The 23,256-nt window shown below is 35.3% G+C and overlaps 2 protein-coding genes and 1 long non-coding RNA gene across 4 annotated transcripts; all 3 read right to left on the bottom strand.

Moving 5' to 3' along the window:
* LOC116127624 (putative disease resistance protein RGA3) lies at nt 1-2,107 on the bottom strand. Its single transcript, XM_031413264.1, has 3 exons — nt 883-2,107; nt 411-488; nt 1-293 (listed from the first exon to the last, which is right to left on the bottom strand). Exons 1-3 carry the CDS (start codon nt 2,089-2,091, stop codon nt 96-98), a joined length of 1,485 nt encoding a protein of 494 aa, XP_031269124.1. The 5' UTR covers nt 2,092-2,107; the 3' UTR covers nt 1-95.
* A 91-nt stretch (nt 2,108-2,198) lies between these two features.
* LOC116127544 (putative disease resistance protein RGA3) lies at nt 2,199-2,759 on the bottom strand. The gene has a single exon (XM_031413196.1). The coding sequence runs from the start codon at nt 2,757-2,759 to the stop codon at nt 2,199-2,201; it is 561 nt and encodes a 186-aa protein (XP_031269056.1).
* Nucleotides 2,760-7,029: 4,270 nt separating this feature from the next.
* LOC116127616 lies at nt 7,030-9,058 on the bottom strand. Of its 2 annotated transcripts, none has more exons than XR_004127618.1 (3): nt 8,915-9,058; nt 7,901-8,580; nt 7,030-7,414 (listed from the first exon to the last, which is right to left on the bottom strand). It is a non-coding gene; the product is annotated as an uncharacterized LOC116127616 (long non-coding RNA). The 2 variants fall into 2 exon arrangements; XR_004127617.1 differs by having other exon boundaries at nt 7,031-7,414; nt 7,901-8,575; nt 8,915-9,057.
* Between the last annotated feature and the right edge of the window lie 14,198 nt (nt 9,059-23,256).

Raw genomic sequence — 23,256 nt, 5'->3', positions numbered from 1 at the left:
TTGCATAGAAAATCTAATGTCAAATACACAGTTGCACAAACAACATAGAATTCACAAAGAATGAGAATTAGATTTGCAACATTATCCTATTCCTTTTACAACGGCGGTGGTTGCGGTGGTTGTTGTTGTTCTGGAGGCTGTGATTGTGCTACTTGAGGATCCTCTTTCAACGGCGTGCTAATGTCCATCATTGCCAGCGCTTCTAGCTCTTGGACTGCTGCCACTGCACTGCTCTGGCTTTCACTGCTTAACTGAGGCTTTAACACGCTGACGGCTTGACTGACTTTTGTTTGCTGCAAGTAAGAGAACTTGTAAGATCAACGATTGTTCCCAGCACAATCTGGTATCGTAAGAACACACACAACAAAGATATTATTAAAATAAATAAAAAATAAAAATAAAAAACTTACAAAGAGTTCAAGCTTCCTCTTAAGGTCTCCAATGACTTCATCAGGTCCTGCTGTTTCAGTTAATGGCTCTGAAAGGTTCTTCATTTCAAAATGGCAAGAACAATTAAAGAAGAGTTAACAAAAATGAATTAAACAAAAGAATGTTTAAGCCAGTGTGCTTAAACCTAGCGAGATTGAACAAAATGCAACAAACAATTATCAAAAATGCAATTCATAAAATGATTGAACCAAACAATCTCATCTCAAGAACACTAGCAAACTTTCAGAACTACTTGAAAATGATAAAATAAAAAAAATAAAAAAAAATAAAAAACTATGGGGAAAAGACTGATTTTAAATATTAAAATCATGTTTAAGATATTAAGAATATTTAAATCCAATTCAGTTATTTAAATTCTCTCAGTTAGGCATGGTTTTATGTTATAAAGTTCATACAACTAATTCACTTTTGCATTATTTAAAGAAGACGAACCAGTTGAATATGAGCAATCTTCGACTCATCATTTCTGCAGCTTTCAATCAGATCAGGACAGTCTCTAATCACCAATTCCTTGAGGGAAGTAAGGCGTTCTATCCCTTCTGGAAGAGATGACAATCTGGGGCAGTCTTTAATCTGAAGTTTTTCAAGTGATGTGAGATTTTCAAACCACTCTGGTAGTGCTTCTAAGTTTTTACATGTTCCAATCTCTATGTACTTCAGAGTGCCAGCAGATGCTTGAAAAAGAAGCTGGGGCAAATCCACTAGTGAATCTAAACCATAAACTATGAATTTTTTAAGACTCAGCCTCAGGTCAAGATCTTCTGCTTGCAATTCCATCTTCAAATTAAGATTGTGGCTATACGAAATCACTAACATCTCTAATTTTGTCAGGTATTTGATAGTATTTGGTAACGAGCTCACAGAAGTGTCTTCTAGATGCAACGTTCGGAGGCTTTTCAGACCTTGCATCCCTTCACACAAACTTACTAGATTGTAGCAGTGATATAAGTACAAATATTGAAGGGAACCCAAACATCCAATTTCATTTTCTGGAAGAACATCATCTTGTGTGGTTATTTCCAAGTATCTAAGGGAAATCATCTTGCGTATGTTATTAGGCAACTTCTTAAGCTGATAACAACTACGAAGTCTTAACATTTGCAATTTTTGAAGCTCGCAAATAGATTCAGAGATCTTCTTCAATGAAGAATTCTGAGCTAGATCAAGGTACCTCAAATGTCTCAATGTACCGATAGAATTTGGCAACTCTTCCAAAAGTATACCATACAAGAATAATAGTCGGAGGTACTTGAATTTAGATATATCTTCACTAATAAATGATCTAAGAATAGGCGCATCTCCGTATTTCTCTGCTACTGGAAGGACAACGCTTCGAACACTCCTTGAGTTATTAACTACGAGTTGTAAAAATTCTTCACCACATAACTCTGTGTCACCATGTGAAAAATGCCGAAATTTCCCATCAACTTTTTGGCTTCCGAAATTTATGAATGCAGACTCACCTTTTGTCATTGATAGTGCAAGATCATGCATAAGATCATGCACTGTAAATTGCCAACAAAAATTACGATCCCAGAAATCCTCTAAGAAACCCCTTGACCATAAATCTTTGATATATTGATCAGCAACATCTTCTAACTCTTCAGTTTCATCAGAGGTTTTAAGAAGTCCAAGCGCCATCCAATATTGGGCCACATAATCATTTTTATAATTATAATCCTTCGGAAACAAGCAAAGATAAGTAAAACATCGCTTCAAGGGAGATGGCAAATGATCATAGCTCAATTTCAATACTGGTAAGATGTCTTCATTATCTTGATCCACCTGCCAGATGTCATTTTTTTTTTTATTTTCAACCACTCATGTTCGTCCGTGTTTGCATAAAGTAAGCTCCCTAAAGATTTCACGGCCAACGGAACTCCTTTACATTTTTCTACAATGTCCTTCCCAAATTTAACGAGCCTTGGAAAATCTTTCCCTTCTCCATCTTTGAATGCATACTTCTTAAATAATGACAAGGATTCCTCACTGGAAAAACCTTGTAAAAAATGTGAGGGAACAGTGCTCATTATTTCTGCAACCTTTTTACTTCGTGTGCTCACAATAATTTTACTTCCGCTGACACCATTCATTAGTAAATCTTTCAATTCCAACCATTTCATCGGCTTCTCATTCCAAACATCATCCAAGACAAGCAAAAATTTTTTACCTGTCAAAATTTCCTGTAAATGCTTAGGAATTTCATCTCCTTTTAACTTACTACAATCCTGATCACGATTTGTTGCAGATTTAATAATTTCTTTCATCAATCTGATGACATCGAAGTCCTCTGACACGCATGTCCACATCTTTAATGGAAAGAACTTATCTACCCTTTAATCATTATAAACCATTTTAGTAAGAGTAGTTTTACCCAAACCCCCCATTCCAACTATCGGAATGACAGAGACATTATTGTCGGTTTGTTGCATTAAAAAGCTTATGATCTTTTCTTTATCATCCTCTCTTCCAATAACACAAGAAACCCCCAAGAAGGGATTAGTCTCCCTCTCCTTTGGAATCACAAACCTAACTTCAACAGGAGTACTCTCAATAACAGAAAATCTACTCCTATCACTTGCGATTTTATTTAGTCTTTCTCTAATCTCCTTGATTTGATGACTAATTTCAGATCGAAAAGCAACAGGATTAGAGCTTGAAAAGCATTGACATACCTTTCTTAATGTGCTCCTCTTTTGTCTCACCACTTCCCTCCCGGAAGCTTGAAGCTCGAATTCTTCTAAAACGTCCTCAGCATCAAGGAGAACATCCTTAAGCTTCCCAAGCCAGTCACGCAGCTGATGATTGTGTGCCTGCTTTTTCTCAGCATCCAAGAGCACGGCTTGGATAGTGCTCAGGGTTCCCGCAAGGCTTTCTAAATCACTTTCAAGATTCCACAACGAAGACACTTCCCGACCCAGAATTAATTCTGCCATTTTCTCTCAGAAGAAACGAAGAGAGCGAAAATAAGCTAGTTGAAGATAATGGATGCTTAATATGCACCTACTCTAGCTATACCGCTAACATAAAAGACCGCATCCAAGGAATAAAAAATTCGTTCCAGTGCTGGAGTTGGTATGAGAATCTGAATTCTAGCGATACCGCTAACATAAAACCTCAAAAAGTCAGCATCAAGGAATAAAAAATTTGTTTCAGCGCTGGAGCAGGTATGAGAATGGGACTCTTGAACATATAAAATTTTATTCGACTTAAATATTAATTTTTGAAACTCAATCCGTGTGATGAACCACGCCATTGGCCATCGGCATTTATCTCCACAGCTGTATTCAAGGGAAGACTCTGATTCTCCAGCTCTATAACCAATTCCGGACTGTTGTTTAACTAACACCATCTACGTTGAATACAATACAATTCACATTGTGCTCTATAAGTTTACTCAAATTAATTTGAAGCACAAAAAACAATATCCTTCGATTGGATCTAAAACCAATAATGTTTGAGTAATGTTACAGTTACCGACGGGTGTGCATCGAATTTGTGCACCGAATGATGTGACACAATCCTGACCGTTGATTTATTATCAGTTAATATTAATCAACAGTCAGGATTTTGCCACGTTATTCGATGCACAAATTTGGTGTAAACTTTCCGATAACCTTCGTGGGAGTGCGTTTTGGTCTTTTGTTCACACCTTGTGGAGTCGGTTGGTATTTAATTAATTACCTTTGTTAAGTGGAAGGAAAACTGATAAAAAAAGAGGGGGGAAAAGTGATAATTTTTTATTCAAATTTTTTCTCATAAACTTACTTGGTAAAATATGATTAAGTAAAGTTTATTTTAAATTTAAAATCATTCAATCGTATTTTATCACATAATTTATAAAAGAAAATTTGTATAAAAAAGTTGTGGATGTAATACAATTGTTTTCCCATTTTTATTTTACAAAAAGGAGGAGGATGAAGGATTTTTATTTGTAAATAGAATTAATCCAAGCAAGCAATTAGGGGGTCCAATTCTTCACAATTAATGGTACATATTTTATACTTTTAAAAAATTATTTATTTTTAGTGTTTCCTTTTCCTTTTTAATTATTTATTTTAGCCCACTTTATTTATTCCCACCAACCACCCCGTACAATTGAATATATTTTCCTTTTTTTTCTTTCTTATTTTATAAATTTAACAACACAGAAATATTATTTATATTGAAAATAAAAATAAATAAAGAAAATAATCCTTTCATCCCTTCAATTAATTTGAAGCACAAATTAGATCTAAAACCGATAATATTTACTCAAATTCAACTCGGATCTTAGATTCAAATAAAGAAATCCATAAAAAATATAATTTGAGTTTGTTTAATTTCGATACTTCTCAGATACAAACTTAAAATTCTCGTCCTAGTTAAAAGTAATCCTTTCATCCCTTCAATTAATTTGAAGCACAAAAAACAATATGCTTCCATTGGATCTAAAACCAATAATTTTTATTTAAATTTAACTCAGATCTTAGATTCAAATAAAGAAATACATGGAAAAAGCATATTAAATTATTTGTTTAAAAGTTCAAACATATCTACTATGAGGATGAAATTTAATTGAATATGGAATTCACTGTCCATGTTAATGAAAATTCTCAAGTGCGCACGTAAAATTCAAACTAGTTTGAATTTTCGCTAACAGAATTAACTCGTGCATGCACGAATTAACGCTTGTTACCGAACACTGAGATCCGGTTTTCAAAATAATCATCTGCATGTTTGGCTTAATATTTTTATCCATATTCTGGATCCTATTCTCCACAGAAATATTACCCTATTTTTTTAATTACATTTAAACCCCATAAAGTTATTAATTTCACTAAATACCCCCTGAAAAAAAAGTTTAAAAATTAACAAAAACACCCCCATCAACCCAACTTGTCAGATTCCGACAACCACCGTCGGTGATAGCCGGAATCTGTACAACGGCCTAACTTTCGACTAGAAATGGTCGAAAGTTCACCGATGTGGCCTTTTCCGGCCAGATCCACCACGAATCTGGCCGGAAAAGGCCAGATCTGGCCGTCAGCGACGGCCAAAGAAATGACCGTCGTTGACCGAAAACGACGGCCACATCTTTGGCCGTCAGCCCATCGTTTGACTTTTTTCGGTCGTCGACGGCCATTACAGACCGTAGATCTAGCATTTTCCGACCAGATCCACCATGGATCTGACCGGAAAAGGCCATAACGACGTGTTACGGCACAAATCCGACCGGTCTGTGCTGTAACGAAATTTTCCGGTCAGATTCCGACGGTGGTGGCCAGAATCTGACACTGCAGGTGGTGGGGGGTGTTTTTGTCATTTTATATGTTAGGGTCTTTAGTTAAATTAGTAAACCTAAAGGCTTTTTCACAAATTTTTAAAATTTACCTCGTAATACTCCCCTATCCAATAACCCAATACTATCCCCAAAATCCTATCTAAAATACTAAACCAAACGCACCCCATAACATCCGCAGAAGAGATTGAATATCTGGTGTTAAAGAAGAAGTCAAATGTCAAAATGTACTGAAATTGCATAGAAAATCTGGATACAGTAACATGTAAACACAAGCTAATGTCGAATACACAGTTGGACAAACAACATAGAATTCACAAACAATGAGAATTAGATTTGCAACATCATCCTATTCCTTTTACAGATTCTCTTTCCTTCCGGTGTCTCAGTTAGAATACTTCTACAACTCTCTCTGATCCAGGGAATGAGGTTCAGGTTCCTAAACATCACAATAAATTAAATTCACAAGCTTTTTGCACAGTTTTTACTTATCTTAAGTCTGAACCAGTGGTGCCACGGGTTGTGGTTGCGGTGGTGGTGGTGGTGGTTGTTGTTGTTGTNAGTGATACTAATGGATGAGGATGAGGAGAGCCCATTTTCCCATTTATTTTTACAAAAGAAGCAGGAGGAAGGATTCTCTGCAGTCTCCAAATCAGGTTCTTGCATGAGAGAATGAGACTTCCAATAGTAACTCAACCAATAATAAATCCATTTGCCATTTTATGGCCTGTTTAACCTGTAGGGCTATATCCTTCACCTCCCTCGGGTTTGAGATAGTGTATGAATATTTATAAATTGGTCAAAAGGGAATGAATGTTCGGTGATAATTTCCAAGTATTTTAAGGGTTCTTTCTTCCTCACATGAATCTTTGAATGCCTTTGTCCATTTTATTTTTCTTTGCATTTAAAAGAGGTGTAGAAGTACAATGATGGAAATTGCCCAGAACCGACCTCCTGTCTCCTGTTTTTCAAAATGCTTTTCAAATTTGTTTTCCAAAATAATAAAAACAACCCCTAATATTATATGGGACTATATAATAGATAACTATCACGGTATATGTGTATTCAACCAATAAGAGTTTGTAAAGTCAATATATGTGATCTACACATTTCTCCTGATTGATTGCATACACATGCAAACGATATGGAGAAAATACTACATCAGATTACATGATCTGTAAATATATAGTGATGAATCAGAAGTACAGATGTAATCTGTAGATACATCATGATTGATCGAAAATACATACATCCAGCATACAGAATTATAAATTGTTGTTTGTTTTAATTCCATAACCCATTTGAAGTTACCCTCCAAATTTCTTGAAAATTATCAGCTTATGATACAGATACTTTATTACCTGTGAAACCAAAGCCAACACACTGTTTGAAAGGATTGAAGATTTTCCATCTTATTGTGGTGACAATGTAAACATCTCAAACTATGTATCATGTAATGCAATAGAACAATTTTGGAACCTAAAATTCCAGAATTTCATGAAATGAAGATGATTACAGAAGTTGAATGTTATGGTTCTATACATAGGAAGGAGTATGCTTTCAAATGGAACCGCACCTTCATCAGTCAAACAAGTCTACGGAAATTTGTGATGTCCTTATCCGAAGGTCCATCCGCGAAGGGCAGCAATAAGCTGCTTCATGAATTCTTTGATCTGCAAATGTCTGAGAACAAAAATCATATGCCACGAGTAAGGAATGAGAACCAGGGCTTGAATCATCGCAGAGTAAACACATAATAAGCGCAACTGCATTTAGTTTCATTTTAAGTACTACTGATAGCAGATGAAGCCATAGCACAGCTGCCGATAAAATGTCAGCCAAGCTCGAACAAATTGTAACAAACAATTAGAACACTGAATTCAAAACAACATTAAACAAGAACATTATGATTGTCAGAGTAAAATTAACAATAACAAACTCATTAAAAGACTGGAACAAGAAACCAGATAATCGGACACAGAATCACTACTCTAAATTGTTTTCATCAAAATGGGACTTCCCTGCCTCAAGTTAGAAAATGGACAATTCAGCAACCAGATAACCAAGCCTAATAAATTCCACAAAATCACATATCATTCATGATAAAAAATTATTCAAATGCAAGCATTGCTAGTTTAAAAAGAATGAAAAAGCATGTCACAAAATTACCAGCAAAATCTTGGTCATCATCTGTGCCACGGTTTACAGCAAACAAGTCAAACAAGCTATTTCACTTTCGATCTAGTTTATGCAAATCAGTTTCCTACTCTTCTTTCAAGCCGGAGCGTCTCTATCCCTAGCCCAAACCCTGCTCAAATGCTTCTCAGGCTCCAGAAACATATCCCTGCTCCTGTAGCTCCCACTCCTTGCATATTTCAACTTTCAGAGCAATTTGTTATCTTCTTTATTGATTTCAGATTTCTCTTTTTAGCATTATCTTCAACTCCCTCGCCACTGCTTTGATTTCATTTAAATTATTTTTATGCCTATAAAAAATAATAGGGAAACAAAAAAATCTGACTTTTGAATTCTCTTTACTAATTCAAAACTTTAGTCTTTAGAATGAAAAAACTCATAATTTTGAAGTAAAAGAAAAACAATAATTTTTCAGGCTCTTCTGCTTTGATGATTTTAAAGGTCTTCCACTACGAAAAACATGTATTTGATAAAGCAAGAATGCAGCAACTTCCTCAAAGAGTAGCCAACAGGCTCATAGATTCTTACGCGACTCCAAACTCTCCTGAATTTGGAGTTGTGAAATCCGAGCGGAGTTATAACCCCTATTAGTAAGTAAAGAAAACATATGATGCCTCGATTTCCTCATGAAAAGCATTATTTTCGGTCCTGCACTAAAATTGATTCAAAAATCAAAACTTTATGATTGAAATTCTAATTATGAAAGAATAAAAGAATTTCATGTAAAGAATTACATTTATTTTTTCTTAAATTTCACCTTGATACTTTGATTGAATATACTCCATGTATATGACCTATATTATACTTTTTTTCTATCTTCATTTTCAGTTCATCTTTATAACCTAGATACATGTTTCTCTTAGGAAAGCACTTTAATTTTTTATCTAATTGAAGAAAATTCCTATTCCTGTAGTACTTTGATAGAGATAACTAAGAAACAAATACATGAAACTTTGAAACTTCACAAATGATTGGAGGAAGACGAACCAGATTGAAGAAGAAGTGGAGCAGCTGAGGCTGGCGCTGGCCTTATGTGCCGTCGGCAGCGGAGGCGGTAGCACTGGAGGAAAGAAACTGGAGTTTGAATCTTTTAATTTGGTACGCGTTTCGGCGTTTGTTTACTTGGCGTCTCCCCTAAAATTTTCTAAAGTACCTGAAATTCCCTGAGATTTTCAAGTATAACAGGAAGCTCCCCAGACCACCATGAATTGACTGGATTGTCAATTTTTTTTTTTTTTTAAAGTTACTCATTATATATTCACCCCTTCAATATGCTTATGGGCGTTTCATTTATTTATTCTTCATATGTTTTAGGGTTTTTAGATTGGCAGCCGGATCAAAACCTCAATTCTCATTCTCACCTTGAAATCAATTTTTAGAGGAGTCTTTTATACTTGTCTCGACATTTCGAAACAACATTCTCAATTCGAACGAGTCAAGAGTCCAATTTTGTGGAGAATTTTGTCATCCTCATGAGTCATGACATACATATTAGATGAGTTAAACGAACAAAATAACTAGGTTGATGTCTTAGAAAGAGTTTTGAGGGGGTTTGAATAACAACACTCATTTGATAAGGAGAACAAAAATGTTACTCATTCCATAATATTATGGGCTAATTTAGTGAACCTTTTTCTCCTTTTGGGCCCCTTAGATGCACTTGGGCCAGGTTTGTTAGATGAGCCCAACACAAATCCAAGACTAGTCCAATAAAAGTTGCAAGCAAACCCAAATTACTAAATTGTCAAAACTCAAAGCAAGAATCCAACTATACATTGTTTAGTGGAAAAGGGTCATCAGATTAGAATAAGCAAAATCATTTCTCAATTAGTATCAAACCTTTCAGCTAATTAATTTCAAAAAAATAATTTATAACCCCTAATCCCAATAGAGGCATATTATATATAATTCATTATATTATATTATATACTCTTGAATATGCCTTTAGTGATTGAATATATTCGTTAATGAAAACTTTAGAAGTTTTTTCTTTTTTTTTTTTTGTAAAATCAAGAAGATAATATGAGCTTTAATTAGTCCTTAATTTATTAAAGCTTCTACAGTACAATCGAAATCGGTGGGTACCCCAAGTTCTTGATCCAGTTCCTACCCGAAATCACCCCTCACAAGGTCGATTCCAATTCTAGCACTGCAAGAATCAAGAACGGGAATCGAAACTGGATTCTGGACCATTGGTTCATCATTTCATCAACCCTTCAACCGTAATCTAAGGGTTTGTAGAAGACATTATTACATATGAATTATATGGTTCAATGAATTATTAGACGAACTATTTCGTTTTAGTACTGTATGTCCATTTTTAACTAGGTTAATATTACAGCTTGACTAATAGGGATTTGAAACCCGAGCATAAGTAAGGAAAATACCCATCAGTGGATAGCCTAGATGGTTAGGGTAAATTGGGGATTGAGTGGATAGACGCATGGTCTTAGGTTCAATTCCCCATTTGAACATCCGCGATTTAAGTGGAAGACTACGGTGGTGGGTTGCTGCACTAATCTTTCCCCAAGACAAATCAAGGTGCATGTATGTGATGACTCTCTTTCTAGCTTATATACTCATAAAATAACAGTAAACTTACTGAATATGTATAAGAGAATATAAACATATAAACGAGTATGAAATTATGGACCCATATTTAATTTTCTTTATACACTAAACTTTACATAATATAATAAAGTCTCAAAATAGTAACTCGACAGTTTTGCCCAAACCTTCCGCTGCGTGATGTTCCAAGTGATTGTATCTCACCTGTTTCCTGCAAAAAACATTGAAAACAACGGGTTGAGCACTAATTGCTTAGTAAATAAACCCGTTATGCTACCCTTCTCTCTCCGTTGCTTAAATTTTGAATTTATTTCCTTACTTCACATTTCCCCATTCTTCTCTATTCTTTCTCTATTCTTACTCTGTTTTTCTCTCTATTCTTTCTCTGTTTTTTTTTTAATACTAGTATCATATAATCACGTTAACAATGATAATAATTTGAGAAAAAATTATTTTGTTGAAGTGAAAATAAAGTTTCTTGGGCTCCATAAATTATGGATTTGAAAATTAAACTATTTAAAAGGAAATTTAAGTATAAATTATTTAATTGTTTAATTACTTATATATAAAAATTAGAAATAAAAATATCGAAGGTCAAAAGTGACTTTTGGCTAAGGTGGAGGACCAAAATCACGGGAAATTAGAAATGAAACATGTTGTGCTTCTATTGAAACTACAAATATTGGTACTACTGCACTACTGCAACACATGGTAAACGATGTCGTTTTGTCCACTTCTGAATAGGGGTGGAAAAAACAAAACCGAAAACCGGTCTGAATATTTGGTTTTTTTCTGGCTTCCGTTCAATTTCGGTTTGCCATATTTTGTAAACCAAATATTCTGTTCGATTTCGGTTTTCTGAAATAAATAAAACGATTAACCGGAATTGAATTTTTGAACCGGTTAAATGAATAAAAAATAAATTTATATTTTATTATTTTTCAATTTAAAAAAAAAATTATCCTAGGTTCAGTCTTCACTTATGTGCATTTTCCATCTAGACTTTACACAAAACATCTTTTGTGCCACTGTCGACCAATCTCATTGCCAGTTGCAGCCTACCGTCACCCATCTTTCTAGTCACCATGGACCGTCGTCGCTCAACCTTTGTGAACCACTGAACCTTCCCTTCACATTGTCTAGCCAGTAGCTTTCTCCCATTTTCATCTAAGTTCACTACCAGTTGCCACGGCTAGATTTCTAGTCACCGTTGAATCGTTGACCGTCGTCGCTCAACCTTCATGAGGCATGAACCTTCGCTTGACATTGTCTAACCCTCTCCCATCTTTGCATTTTGTCTCAGAGGTTTCAATTCATTGCTAGTTGATGCCGCCGTCTTTCCAATCACCGGTACAACCGTCTTAGTTCACTGCTGGCATCTTTCTAGTCACCAATTCGACCAATTCTCATTTCTCTCTGAAACCCTGTCTCTTTTGCTAAAAACCTAAACCCATTTTCAATTCATTTCAGGTGCGGTTGTTGTCTGCCGTTGTTCCAGTCACCGTCGACCGTCATCACTCGAACTCCGTGAATCTTCACTTGAGAACACACAATAGCAGCACGTGAGCAGGTGGCCCATTTGAATAAACCTGTCAAAAAAAAAAAAAAAATTGGCCAAAGTGGTGGGTTTGATTGAATTGGGCCGAATTATCCAGCCCATTTGAGTTAACTGGTTTAAAACCATTTAATTGGATTGAATTTTAGGTCCAATTAAAAAACTGTTTACAAAGAAAACATGACCGATTTTGGTTCAATTTTTTAAAAAAACCGAAAACCGGTTCGATTCAAGTTTAGGTATTTCCACCCCTACTTCTGAAACTGGATGTTTTGCAACAAAATTATTCCCCCCTCCCCGGTACACTTTTCATACTCTATTCTATTCTAGTATCTTATCGAATCCAATGAAAAACATGTTTGTTTTAACATTGACTATTCAATTCAATTTAAAATCCAATTCTATTCTATTCAACTCAAAACATTTAACAATTACCTTTCACAATAAAAGTTTATAAATTAACAAAAACACCCCTACCCAACCAAGCCACTATCACCTGCCAGCAGCCACCGTTGCAGTTGCCACCTCCAAACGTCGATGTCGGAATGACACATGACTAGCTGGATCTAACTGATCGTGCATTGATCTTTCCTTTTTCGACCAGAGCTATCTGGTTGTTGACGGCGACTAGAAATCTAACCATAAATCTAGTCTTTTATGATTATATGCATAGTGGATATAATCGAAAAAACAAGATCGGCGCATGACTGGCTAGATCCAGCTAGTCGGGCCCCATTTTGGTGACTAACAGCCACCATCTGGTGGTAGTGGCCAACTTTTGGCAATCGGTTAGGTGTATGGGGGTGTTTTTGTTAATTTATAAACTTTTATTATAAGGAATAATCTACTGCATGTTTGGCTAAGTATTTTTATCTATATTTTAGACCGGATTTTACAAATGTTGTTTGTTTTATTATTTACAGAATCCTATCCTGATAATGGAATCCTGACAACTATCCTAACATGTTTTTTTGACCATTACAGTTTGTTTTTTCATTTTTTTTCACTGCTTCACCATTTCACTTTCTCAGTATCACTGCATCCTCACTACCAGCTTCGTGCTTCAGTTCTCAATTGGCATTACCGTTTTCAGTGCTTCACCTTCTCAATATCCATCACCATCATTTCAGTTTCTGATAATCCATTACCAGGTTCAGTGTTTCACTTCCCAGTTTGCATTACCACCATCTCCCTTTCTAGTTTCCAGTACCAGCACCGTGAACCCCCAATGCCTTCTGTCACAAACCCACATTCTAACCCAACGTGAACCCACCGTCAACCCGGAAATCCCTCACACACAATCCCACCGTGAACCCACCTCAAATCCGCAGTCGTGAACCCACTGTGACCCGATCTGTCACACACAACCCCACCGTGACCCGATCTACCCCAAACCAACCCACCCCGAGCAGCCATGCACCCACCGAGACCCGATCTACCCCAAACCAGCCCACCCTGAGCACCCACGCACCACCGCGACCTGATCTACCCCAAACCAGCCCACCCCGAGCACCCACGCACCACCGCGACCTGATCTACCCCAAACCAGCCCACCCCACCCCGAGCACCCACGCACCACCGTGACCCGATCTACCCCAAACCAGCCCACCCCGAGCAGCCATGCACCCACCGAGACCCGATCTACCCCAAACCAGCCCACCCTGAGCACCCACGCACCACCGCGACCTGATCTACCCCAAAACACCCCCCCCGATCACCCACGGCACCCACCGCCATCTACCCACAACCATCCCACCCCGAGCACCCACGCACCACCGCTACCCGATCTACCCAAACCAGCCCACCCCGAGCACCCACGCCCACCCGACCTATCTACCCCACACCAGCCCACCCTGAGCACCCACGCACCCACCGTCACCGTGACCCGATCTCCGCAAACCCACACCCTGATCTGGATCAAACCGCACCCCAATCTTCATCAAACCCACCTCATATCTGTGTAAAAGTGGGAACAGTTGCATTTTCTCTTAGTTTGGCATGAATGGATTGTGAATGCTTATTTTTGTTTTATTTCTCGTGGGGCACATGGCATGGATGGGTTTTTGTTTTACTTGCAATTGTTTAATTGGGTTTTTTCGGCAATTATTGTTTTATTGGGTTTTTGTTTTAATTGGTTTTTATTTTATTAGGCAATTGGCATAGATTGTTTTAATTGGGTTTTATTTTATTCGGCAAATGGCACAGAATTGTTTTATTGGGTTTTTGTTTTGTTTGACAGCTTTTTAATCTCGTGTACACACGGATCCTTTAATTGTATTTGATGTTTATCTACTCAGAGAAGGGAAGAGGACCCACGACCATATCCAATCAAGTTTGTAAGTTTCCGTTACCTATTTGTTTTCAAGACACCGAGCCGTTATTTTTTTCATTTTTTTTTTTTGGAAATAATTTGTATTAATACTGTTTTTTTTCTTTTCATTAATCCTTTAATTTGGACTTTATAATGCGTTTTGTATTTGGTTAACTCAAATATTTTATTCCGGTTTCACTAATTGATTTTTTTTGTTCTGTATTCGACATCGTTCTTTAATCGTAACCAGAAATTACGCTCATATGCACAGATGTTCAGCATAAATTGTCTCAACGTCGCAAGATTGATATACTTGCAACAGAGGCAAAAGTTTTGACGTTTTTTCCAGAGTTGGAGTTCGTCATACACCCTGTTGGTTGACATTGTCTGTATCTTCCCCTGCATTGACATCTTCAAGCAGTGTCGAATCGAACGGGTATAATTTATATGTGTTTAGTTGATTACGTTAACATGTGAGTATTATATTGTGTAATGTGTTGGTGATTCGTATGGTGCCCCAATGTTGGTTGTCCCTCACCGTACTGTCCTTAGATGTTGATTCTGTGGGCTTGGTCTGCTGAGATGACCCAAAGATTTCTGGTCCTGTTATCTGAGGGCGCCAAACTTCACATGGTACTGCAATAAAAACAGCTGATTACCAAGAAATGTTGGACGACATATCATCACTGGCTAGCGCAGACTCAACGTGACACATTAACCTCTAAGTTCTTTCGCTTGCGAAAACTTTATCAGCATGGCGGAAATTGCTGCAACACACAGGATTCGGATGGGATCAGGAGTCACAAAGTCCATGTGTCCCGTTAAGGTTTGGCAAGAATATGTCAAGGTAAATTTCCATATTTTTTAACTATTTTATTCACGTCATTGTAAAATACGCATTTTTTTTTCGACTGCTAAATATTATATATTATTCTTATTAACTTACCACACATCCACTGGCGCAACAATTTTACCACAAGGGACTTCCCACAAGGAACTTTAGAAAATAATATTTGAGAAGCAACTGCCACTGGAAGATATGCGTACACATCTACATCCAACAGGTGGAGCCCTCCAGTTATTCCCAATCCGGCTCAGTTCATGGAATAGCGACTTTGAACCTGATCCTGATCGTTTACAGGGGAAAAACGGCCAAACACTCTGGCCATGGAAGAGCGAGAAATAGGGAGCATAAAAGGGGGGTCGGGAATTCAATTGCGGATGCCATTTTTTAGCTTGACGGATGAGTTGCGGACAAGGACCATGGGATCCAGGGCTTCCAATCGCATGGATGAGAGGGAAGAAGCGAACACCAGTGCTCCATCTGATCCCTTTCTCCATGAGCAATTGTATTGACATCATGATGGCCATGCAAGTACCGACACAGTTTTATCTGCCGGCTGTCACGTACTTATATGAAATCCAGGGTGCGAGAGATATTTGTGAAACTCCCACTGGAGGAAAAGGCTAACTGTATTCACAAAATTTTTTCCAATATTAGTAGAGTCACTATATTCATAATTGTTTGGCAACAATTTTGTATGCTCATGGTCAGTGTTGTCATTACAATTACATTTATAACGCTACTGTTATGAACTATTTATGTGATATTGTAATGTGTAAACACTGTTTTAGATTGTCATTACAATTAATACTGACTGTTATTTTGCTAAGTAGTACAACAACTGCTAAGATGTGAAATGTTTTGCAAATGTGTAGGTTTAAATGGCGTCGTCTACCGTAAAAGGAGAGACAAACGTGCTCACAGATGAAGGGGTGAAGAAGAATATGACAGATATAGCCATTGCACTCTGCGTGTTGCCGCGTTTGAGGCAAGTCGACGTCAACCCGACATACATTGTATTAACTGTCATTAGTAACTGTTGGAAGTACCAACGGTCATCCTCCTAGCAGGATCTATGACAGTGCCGCAGGACGAGACTGTTTTACATTGTTATGTGAATTTTTGTCCAATCAGGCAAATTGCACCCAACAAGGAGGACGAGTTTGGAAGAACAAGTATGATATTTCTAACAATCGTTGGAAAAAATAGGACAGACAACAACGATGATGGGAGGATTCCAACAATTCGGTGTGAGACATCTCTAGACATGTTACCGCAGTTTGCGGATGCTATATGTGAAGTTGAAGATAGAGTTTATCAGACCACCTGCCTTTAATGATGTTCCATGGGAAATATCAGCCAACAAATATTACCCTTTCTTTAAGGTCTGGTCATTATGTTTGCTATTAGTAGATATTAAGTTCATTGTGTTATTAATTTGTTTGTAGGTTAATATTAGTGAATGCCTTCATTTCATGATAGGACTGATGGAGCCATGGATGGCACACATGTATACCTCTTCGTTCCACGTGAATTTGCCAATAGGTACCATCCTCGCAAAGGATCGATGTCACAGAATAAAATGGATGTATGCGCCTTCAACATGATGTCACTTATGTCGTTACTGGATGGGAGGATCAGCGTATGATTCAAGATTTTTAAATTCAATTATTGAGATCCTAATATCTGGAATTCCCATATCTTCCACCAGGTATAAGTATTTTCTGACGTATTATACGCGTATTACCTCCACTGTTGAGGCGCTGTAATTCAAATAAAATGTCTGATATTATTACAGGGAAAATACTATTGGTTGATGCGTTTATGCAAATAGGGATGGGTTCCTCGCCCCTCATAGGCAAGTGGCTACCATATTTCTGATCACCGCCGTAACCGAAGGGGGCCACAAGAGTTGTTTAATACAGACATGCTTCACTCCGCAAGTTTATCGAGAAAACCTTTGTGTTTTGAAAAAACGGTTCCGTATTTCTAATGGAATGAACAATTATCATTTGGACAAACAAGGAAGATTGTCATGGCATGTGTGACTTCATAATTTTATAGAATGTATAATATGGCGACCGTATCTTCGACACAACCCATAATAGTACGGTAATGAGCAAGCATATTGTATCATAAAACGGGCAGAATATGGCCGAATGGAGAAGGATCGAGTCAACCGCAACAAGATATATAGACAACAGACGACTGTACGGATAACATAACGAAGCCTGTGGGTAGCACAGTGGAGTCCATGTCATAGTTGTTTAATGGAGTATACGTGTAATAATGATTGTAAGGGTTATAATTAGTATTTTTGTCATATATATATATAATGTGATGTTTTTAAACAGTGTTGATTAATACTTGAAATTATATGAGTTTTTGTTTGTAAAATATAATACTTACCTTTAACAAAATTACTCAATAAAATATTTAGTATTATTAAAATGTAAGGTGATAAGTTATATATATAATAATACATTATTTTAACAAAATACAATAAAATATTATATTAATAAATCATTTATAAACAAATATATTAATCAAATATTTAACACAAATATCAAGGTCAAAATACTCTACCAAAACACATATTCTGAAAATCCTATTCTCGTAATCATAACCCTATCCAATTATTCAATACTATCCTCAAAATCCTATCCAAAATACTAAACCAAACGCATCCTAATATTTTTAGAAAATATTTTCTTATAATGTACCAAACACATTTTTAGAATCATATCCTAAAATCTATTCATAATAGGATTTTAGAAATCCTATTAAAATAAGTGTACCAATCGCAGCCATTAGATCATATGGGACTATACGTTAGATAACATTATTTGGTTCTTTATTAATCATTTGAACTTAGTTGCACTAAAAAAATATGAGTTTTGTACGCATTGACAGCCACGGTGCATGCATGTGTATTCAACCAATAAGTGTTTGTAACGTCAATATCTGTGATCTACGCATGTCTCCTGATTGATTGCATACACGTGCGAAATATATGGAGAAAATACTACATCAGGTTACATGATTTGTAAATATATTGTGATCGATCGGAAGTACAGATATAATATGTAGGTACTTTATGATTGATTGAAAATACATACATCCAACGTACAAAAATATAAATTGTTATTTGTTTTAATTCCATAACTATTTAAACAATTAGGTGGACCGATTGTTCACAATAAATGGTTATATTTTATACATTTAAAATTTTCATTGGAGGGGAAAAAATGTAAAAAAAAAAAAAAAAATATATATATATATATATATATAGAGAGAGAGAGAGAGAGAGAGAGAGAGAGAGATGGCTGTAACTGCAAAGCTACAATTTTGTTGACATGTACCAAATCAAAATTCATATTATATGAAGACATCATTCGTGTATTTAGTGAAACTCTTGGGTACAACATGCAAATATAAAAAGATTTGTACCAGAGAGATATTATATTACAAATTTAATGTTCTACATTATAATTCATTTTGTCCCCTCTCATAATTGAATTAATAAAACTAGCCATCGCTAAATAACAACACTAGAGAATTTGGGAGTGAATTAACTGTACAAAGCATCTTAAAATAATTTAATTATAATTAATGAGAATAGAAATATGAACAGAAATCATAATAATAATTATTTTTTAAATGGAAATTTATTAATAAAAGCACAAAAACATACACTTAATATAAAACATCCATGCATAACAAACAATAAAACACAACCAAATTGAAAGCTGAAAGTTGGGACTAATGTGAAGCTTGATGCTGGAAGCTTGCAGGAATCACGATGAAAAATAACAAAGGAGCAACACACCACTCATGAAAACAAAATTTGGAATCACAAAAACGAATATACTTTGATTGGTCTAAGACCATAATATTTACTTAAAATCAACTGAATCTTACATTCAAATAAGAAATACATAAAAAATATATTTGGGTTCATTTAATTTTGATACTTCTCACATCAAACTTAAAATCTTATCCTAGTTAAAAATTAATTAAAAAAGAGTTAAATTACGGATCATCTTTATCAAATAATAATTATTATCATCATCATCACACTATTATTATTATTGTTGTTGTTATTATTATTATAGATGCCATTTATTCTAAATGCCATTTACCTTATTGTGAATTTTACCTTTCTTCACTCACTCTACTCTCAACTACCTAACCATGTTTATTGCTTTATTCTGCAAGTTTATTGCAGTGAGAAGAAACGAAAAAATTTGAGAAAAAAAAAAAGGATCATTTGAGGGGAAAAAAATTAAAATATTATATATATATAATATATATATATATATATATATATATAATATATATATATAATATATATATAATAGCTTTACAGTTACAGCTCTCTCTCTCTCTCTCTCTCTCTCTCTCTCTATATCGCGTCTCCCTTTCGTTCAAGAAATCGCGTTTTCAACTGATGAATTTCGATTAAGCGACGTGAATAGTTAGTGGGGCTTGTTTTGCGAAATTTCAAATTTTGAAAACTTTCATTATTTCTGATTCGGCCCACATATGTTTTAATCTTTTCATTTTAACCCATTTTACTTGTTTAATTAATCCTAACTTTTCCACGTCATCTTCTCTAAATTATAAAAAATTTAATGAACAGTTTCAAGGCCATTTTCTTAAATACATACTTGGGGGGACCGGGCAGCTAAATTTTCTCGTATTTTTCATCCAGACTTTACACAAAGCATCTTTTGCGCTGCTGCCGACCAATCTCATTGCTAGTTGCCGCCTACCGTCACCCATCTTTGCAGTCACCATGGACCGTCATCGCTCAACCTCCGTGAACCACTGAACCTTCCCTTCACATTGTCTAGCCAGTAACCTTCTCCCATTTTCATCTAAGTTCACTGCCAGTTGCGACGCCGGATTTCCAGTCACCGTAAAGTCATCGACCGTCGTCGCTCAACCTTCGTGAGGCATGAACCTTCGCTTGACATTGTCTAACCCTCTCCCATTTTTGCATTTTGTCTCAGAGGTCTCAGTTCATTGCTAGCTGCTGTCGCTGTCTTTCCAGTCACCGGTACAGCTGTCTCAGTTCACTGCCGCCATCTTTCCAGTCACCAATTCAATCAATTCTCATTTCTCTCTGAAACCCTGTCTCTTTTGCTAAAAACCTAAACCCATTTTCAATTCATTTCAGGTACAGTTGTCGTCTGCCGTTGTTCCAGTCACCGTTGACCGTCATCACTCGCTCTCCGTGAATCTTCACTTGAGAACACACAATAGCAGCACGTGAGCTGGTGGCCCATTTGAATAAACTTGTCAAAAAAAAATTTTGGGCCAAAGTGGTCGGTTTGATTGAATTGGGCCGAATTATCCAGCCTATTTGAGTTAACTGGTTTTATAGTTAACTGGACTGAATTTTAGGTCAGATTAAAAACTGGTTTACAAAGAAAACATGACCAGTTTCGGTTCAATTTTTTTAAAAAACCGAAAACCGGTTGGATTCAAGTTTAGGTATTTCCAACCTCACTTTTGAAATTGGATGTTTTGCAACAAAGTTATTCCCCCCCTCCCCGGTACACTTTTCATACTGTATTCTATTCTACTATCTTATCTAATCTAGTGAAAAACATGTTTGTCTTAACATTGACTATTCAATTTAATTTAAAATCCAATCATATTCTATTTAACTCAAAATATTTAACAATTACCTTTCACAATAAAAGTTTATAAAATAATAAAAACATCCCCACCCAACCAAGCCACTATCACCCGCTAGCAGCCACTGTTTTCGTTGCCACCTCCGACCGCCGATGTCGGAATGACACACGACTAGCTGGATCTGACCGATCATGCATCGATCTTTCCTTTTTCGACTAGATATATCTGGTTGTTGACGGCGGCTAGAAATCTGACCGTAAATCTAGTCTTTTCTGATTATTTGCACGGTAGATATAACCGAAAAAGGCAAGATCGACGCTCGACTGGCCAGATCCAATTGGTAGGGCGTCATTTCGGTGATTAACAGCCACCGTCTGATGGTGGTGGCCGACTTCCGGCAATCGGTTGGGTATATAGAAGTGTTTTTGTTAATTTATAAACTTTTATTATAGGGAATAATCTAAATATTTTTAGAAAATGTTTTCTTATAATGTACCAAACACATTTTTAAAATCATATCCTAAAATTTATTCAGAATAGGATTTTAGAAATCCTATTAAAATAAGTGTACTAATCGCAGCCATTAGATCATATAGGACTATACGATTAGATAACGTTATTTGGTTCTTTATCAATCATTTGAACTTAGTTGCACTAAAAAAATATGAGTTTTTTGTACACATTGACAGCCACGGTGCATGTGTATTCAACCAATAAGTGTTTGTAACGTCAATATCTGTGATCTACGCATGTCTCCTAATTGATTGCATACACATACAAAAGATATGGAGAAAATACTACGTCAGGTTACATGATTTGTAAATATATTGTGATCGATCGGAAGTACAGATATAATATGTAGATACTTTATGATTGATCGAAAATACATACATCCAACGTACAAAAATATAAATTGTTATTTGTTTTAATTCCATAACTACTTAAACAATTAGGTGGACCAATTGTTCACAATAAATGGTTATATTTTATACATTTAAAATTTTCATATATATTTAATTATCAGATTTAACTGCTCTTTACCTTATAATTAAAAAATTATTTATTTTTAGTATTTACTTTTTCTTTTTAATTATTAATATTAGCCCACTTTATTTATTCCCTATCGTACAATTGAATAAATTTCCTTTTTTCTTTCTTATTTTATAAATTTAAAATATAAAAATATTATTTATATTAAAAATAAAAATAAAGAAAGAAAATAATATTTTCCATCCCTCCAATTAATTTGAAGCACAAAAAACGAATATACTTTGATTGGATCTAAGACCGATAATATTTACTTAAAATCAACTTGAATCTTACATTCAAATAAAGAAATACATAAAAAATATAATTTGGGTTCATTTAATTTTGATACTTCTCACATACAAACTTAAAATTCTTATCCTAGTTAAAAATTAATTAAGAAAAAAGAGTTAAAATTATCGGATCATCTTTATCAAAATAATAATTATTATCATCATCATCATCACTATTATTATTATTGTTGTTGTTATTATTATTATAGATGCCATTTATTCTAACATGCCATTTAACCTTATTGTGAATTTACCTTTCTTCACTCACTCTACTCTCAACTACCTAACCATGTTTATTGCTATTATTCTTGCAAGTTATTGCAGTGAGAAGAAACGAAAAATTATAGAGAAAAAGAAAAAAAAAGGATCATTTGAGGGGAAAAAAAAAAGAAAATTATATATATATATTATATATATATATATATATATATTATATATTATATATATATATATATTATTAAATATAAGCTTACAGTTACAGCCTCTCTCTCTCTCTCTCCTCTCTCTTCTATATATATATATATATATATATATAGAGAGAGAGAGAGAGAGAGAGAGAGAGCTGTAACTGTAAAGCTACAATTTTGTTGACATGTACCAAATCAAAATTCATATTATATGAAGACATCATTTGTGTATTTAGTGAAACTCTTGGGTACAACTTGCAAATATAAAAAGATTTGTACCAGGGAGATATTATATTACAAATTTGATGTTCTACATTATAATTCATTTTGTCCCCTCTCATAATTGCATTAATAAAAATAGCCATCGCTAAATAACAACACTAGAGAATTTGGAAGTGAATTAACTGTACAAAGCATCTTAAAATAATTTAATTATAATTATGAGAATAGAAATATGAACAGAAATCATAATAATAATTATTTTTTAAAAGGAAATTTATTAATAAAAGCACAAAAACCTACACTTAATATAAAACATCCATGCATAACAAACAATAAAACACAACCAAATTGAAAGCTGAAAGTTGGGACTAATGTGAAGCTTGATGCTGGAAGCTTGCAGGAATCAAGATGAAAAATAACAAAGGAGCAACACACCACTCATGAAAACAAACCAGCA

The sequence above is a fragment of the Pistacia vera genome, unplaced genomic scaffold (genome assembly GCF_008641045.1).
Source record: "Pistacia vera cultivar Batoury unplaced genomic scaffold, PisVer_v2 Contig192, whole genome shotgun sequence".
Lineage (NCBI taxonomy): Eukaryota > Viridiplantae > Streptophyta > Magnoliopsida > Sapindales > Anacardiaceae > Pistacia > Pistacia vera.
This window is presented reverse-complemented; position numbering and strand designations above follow the sequence as displayed.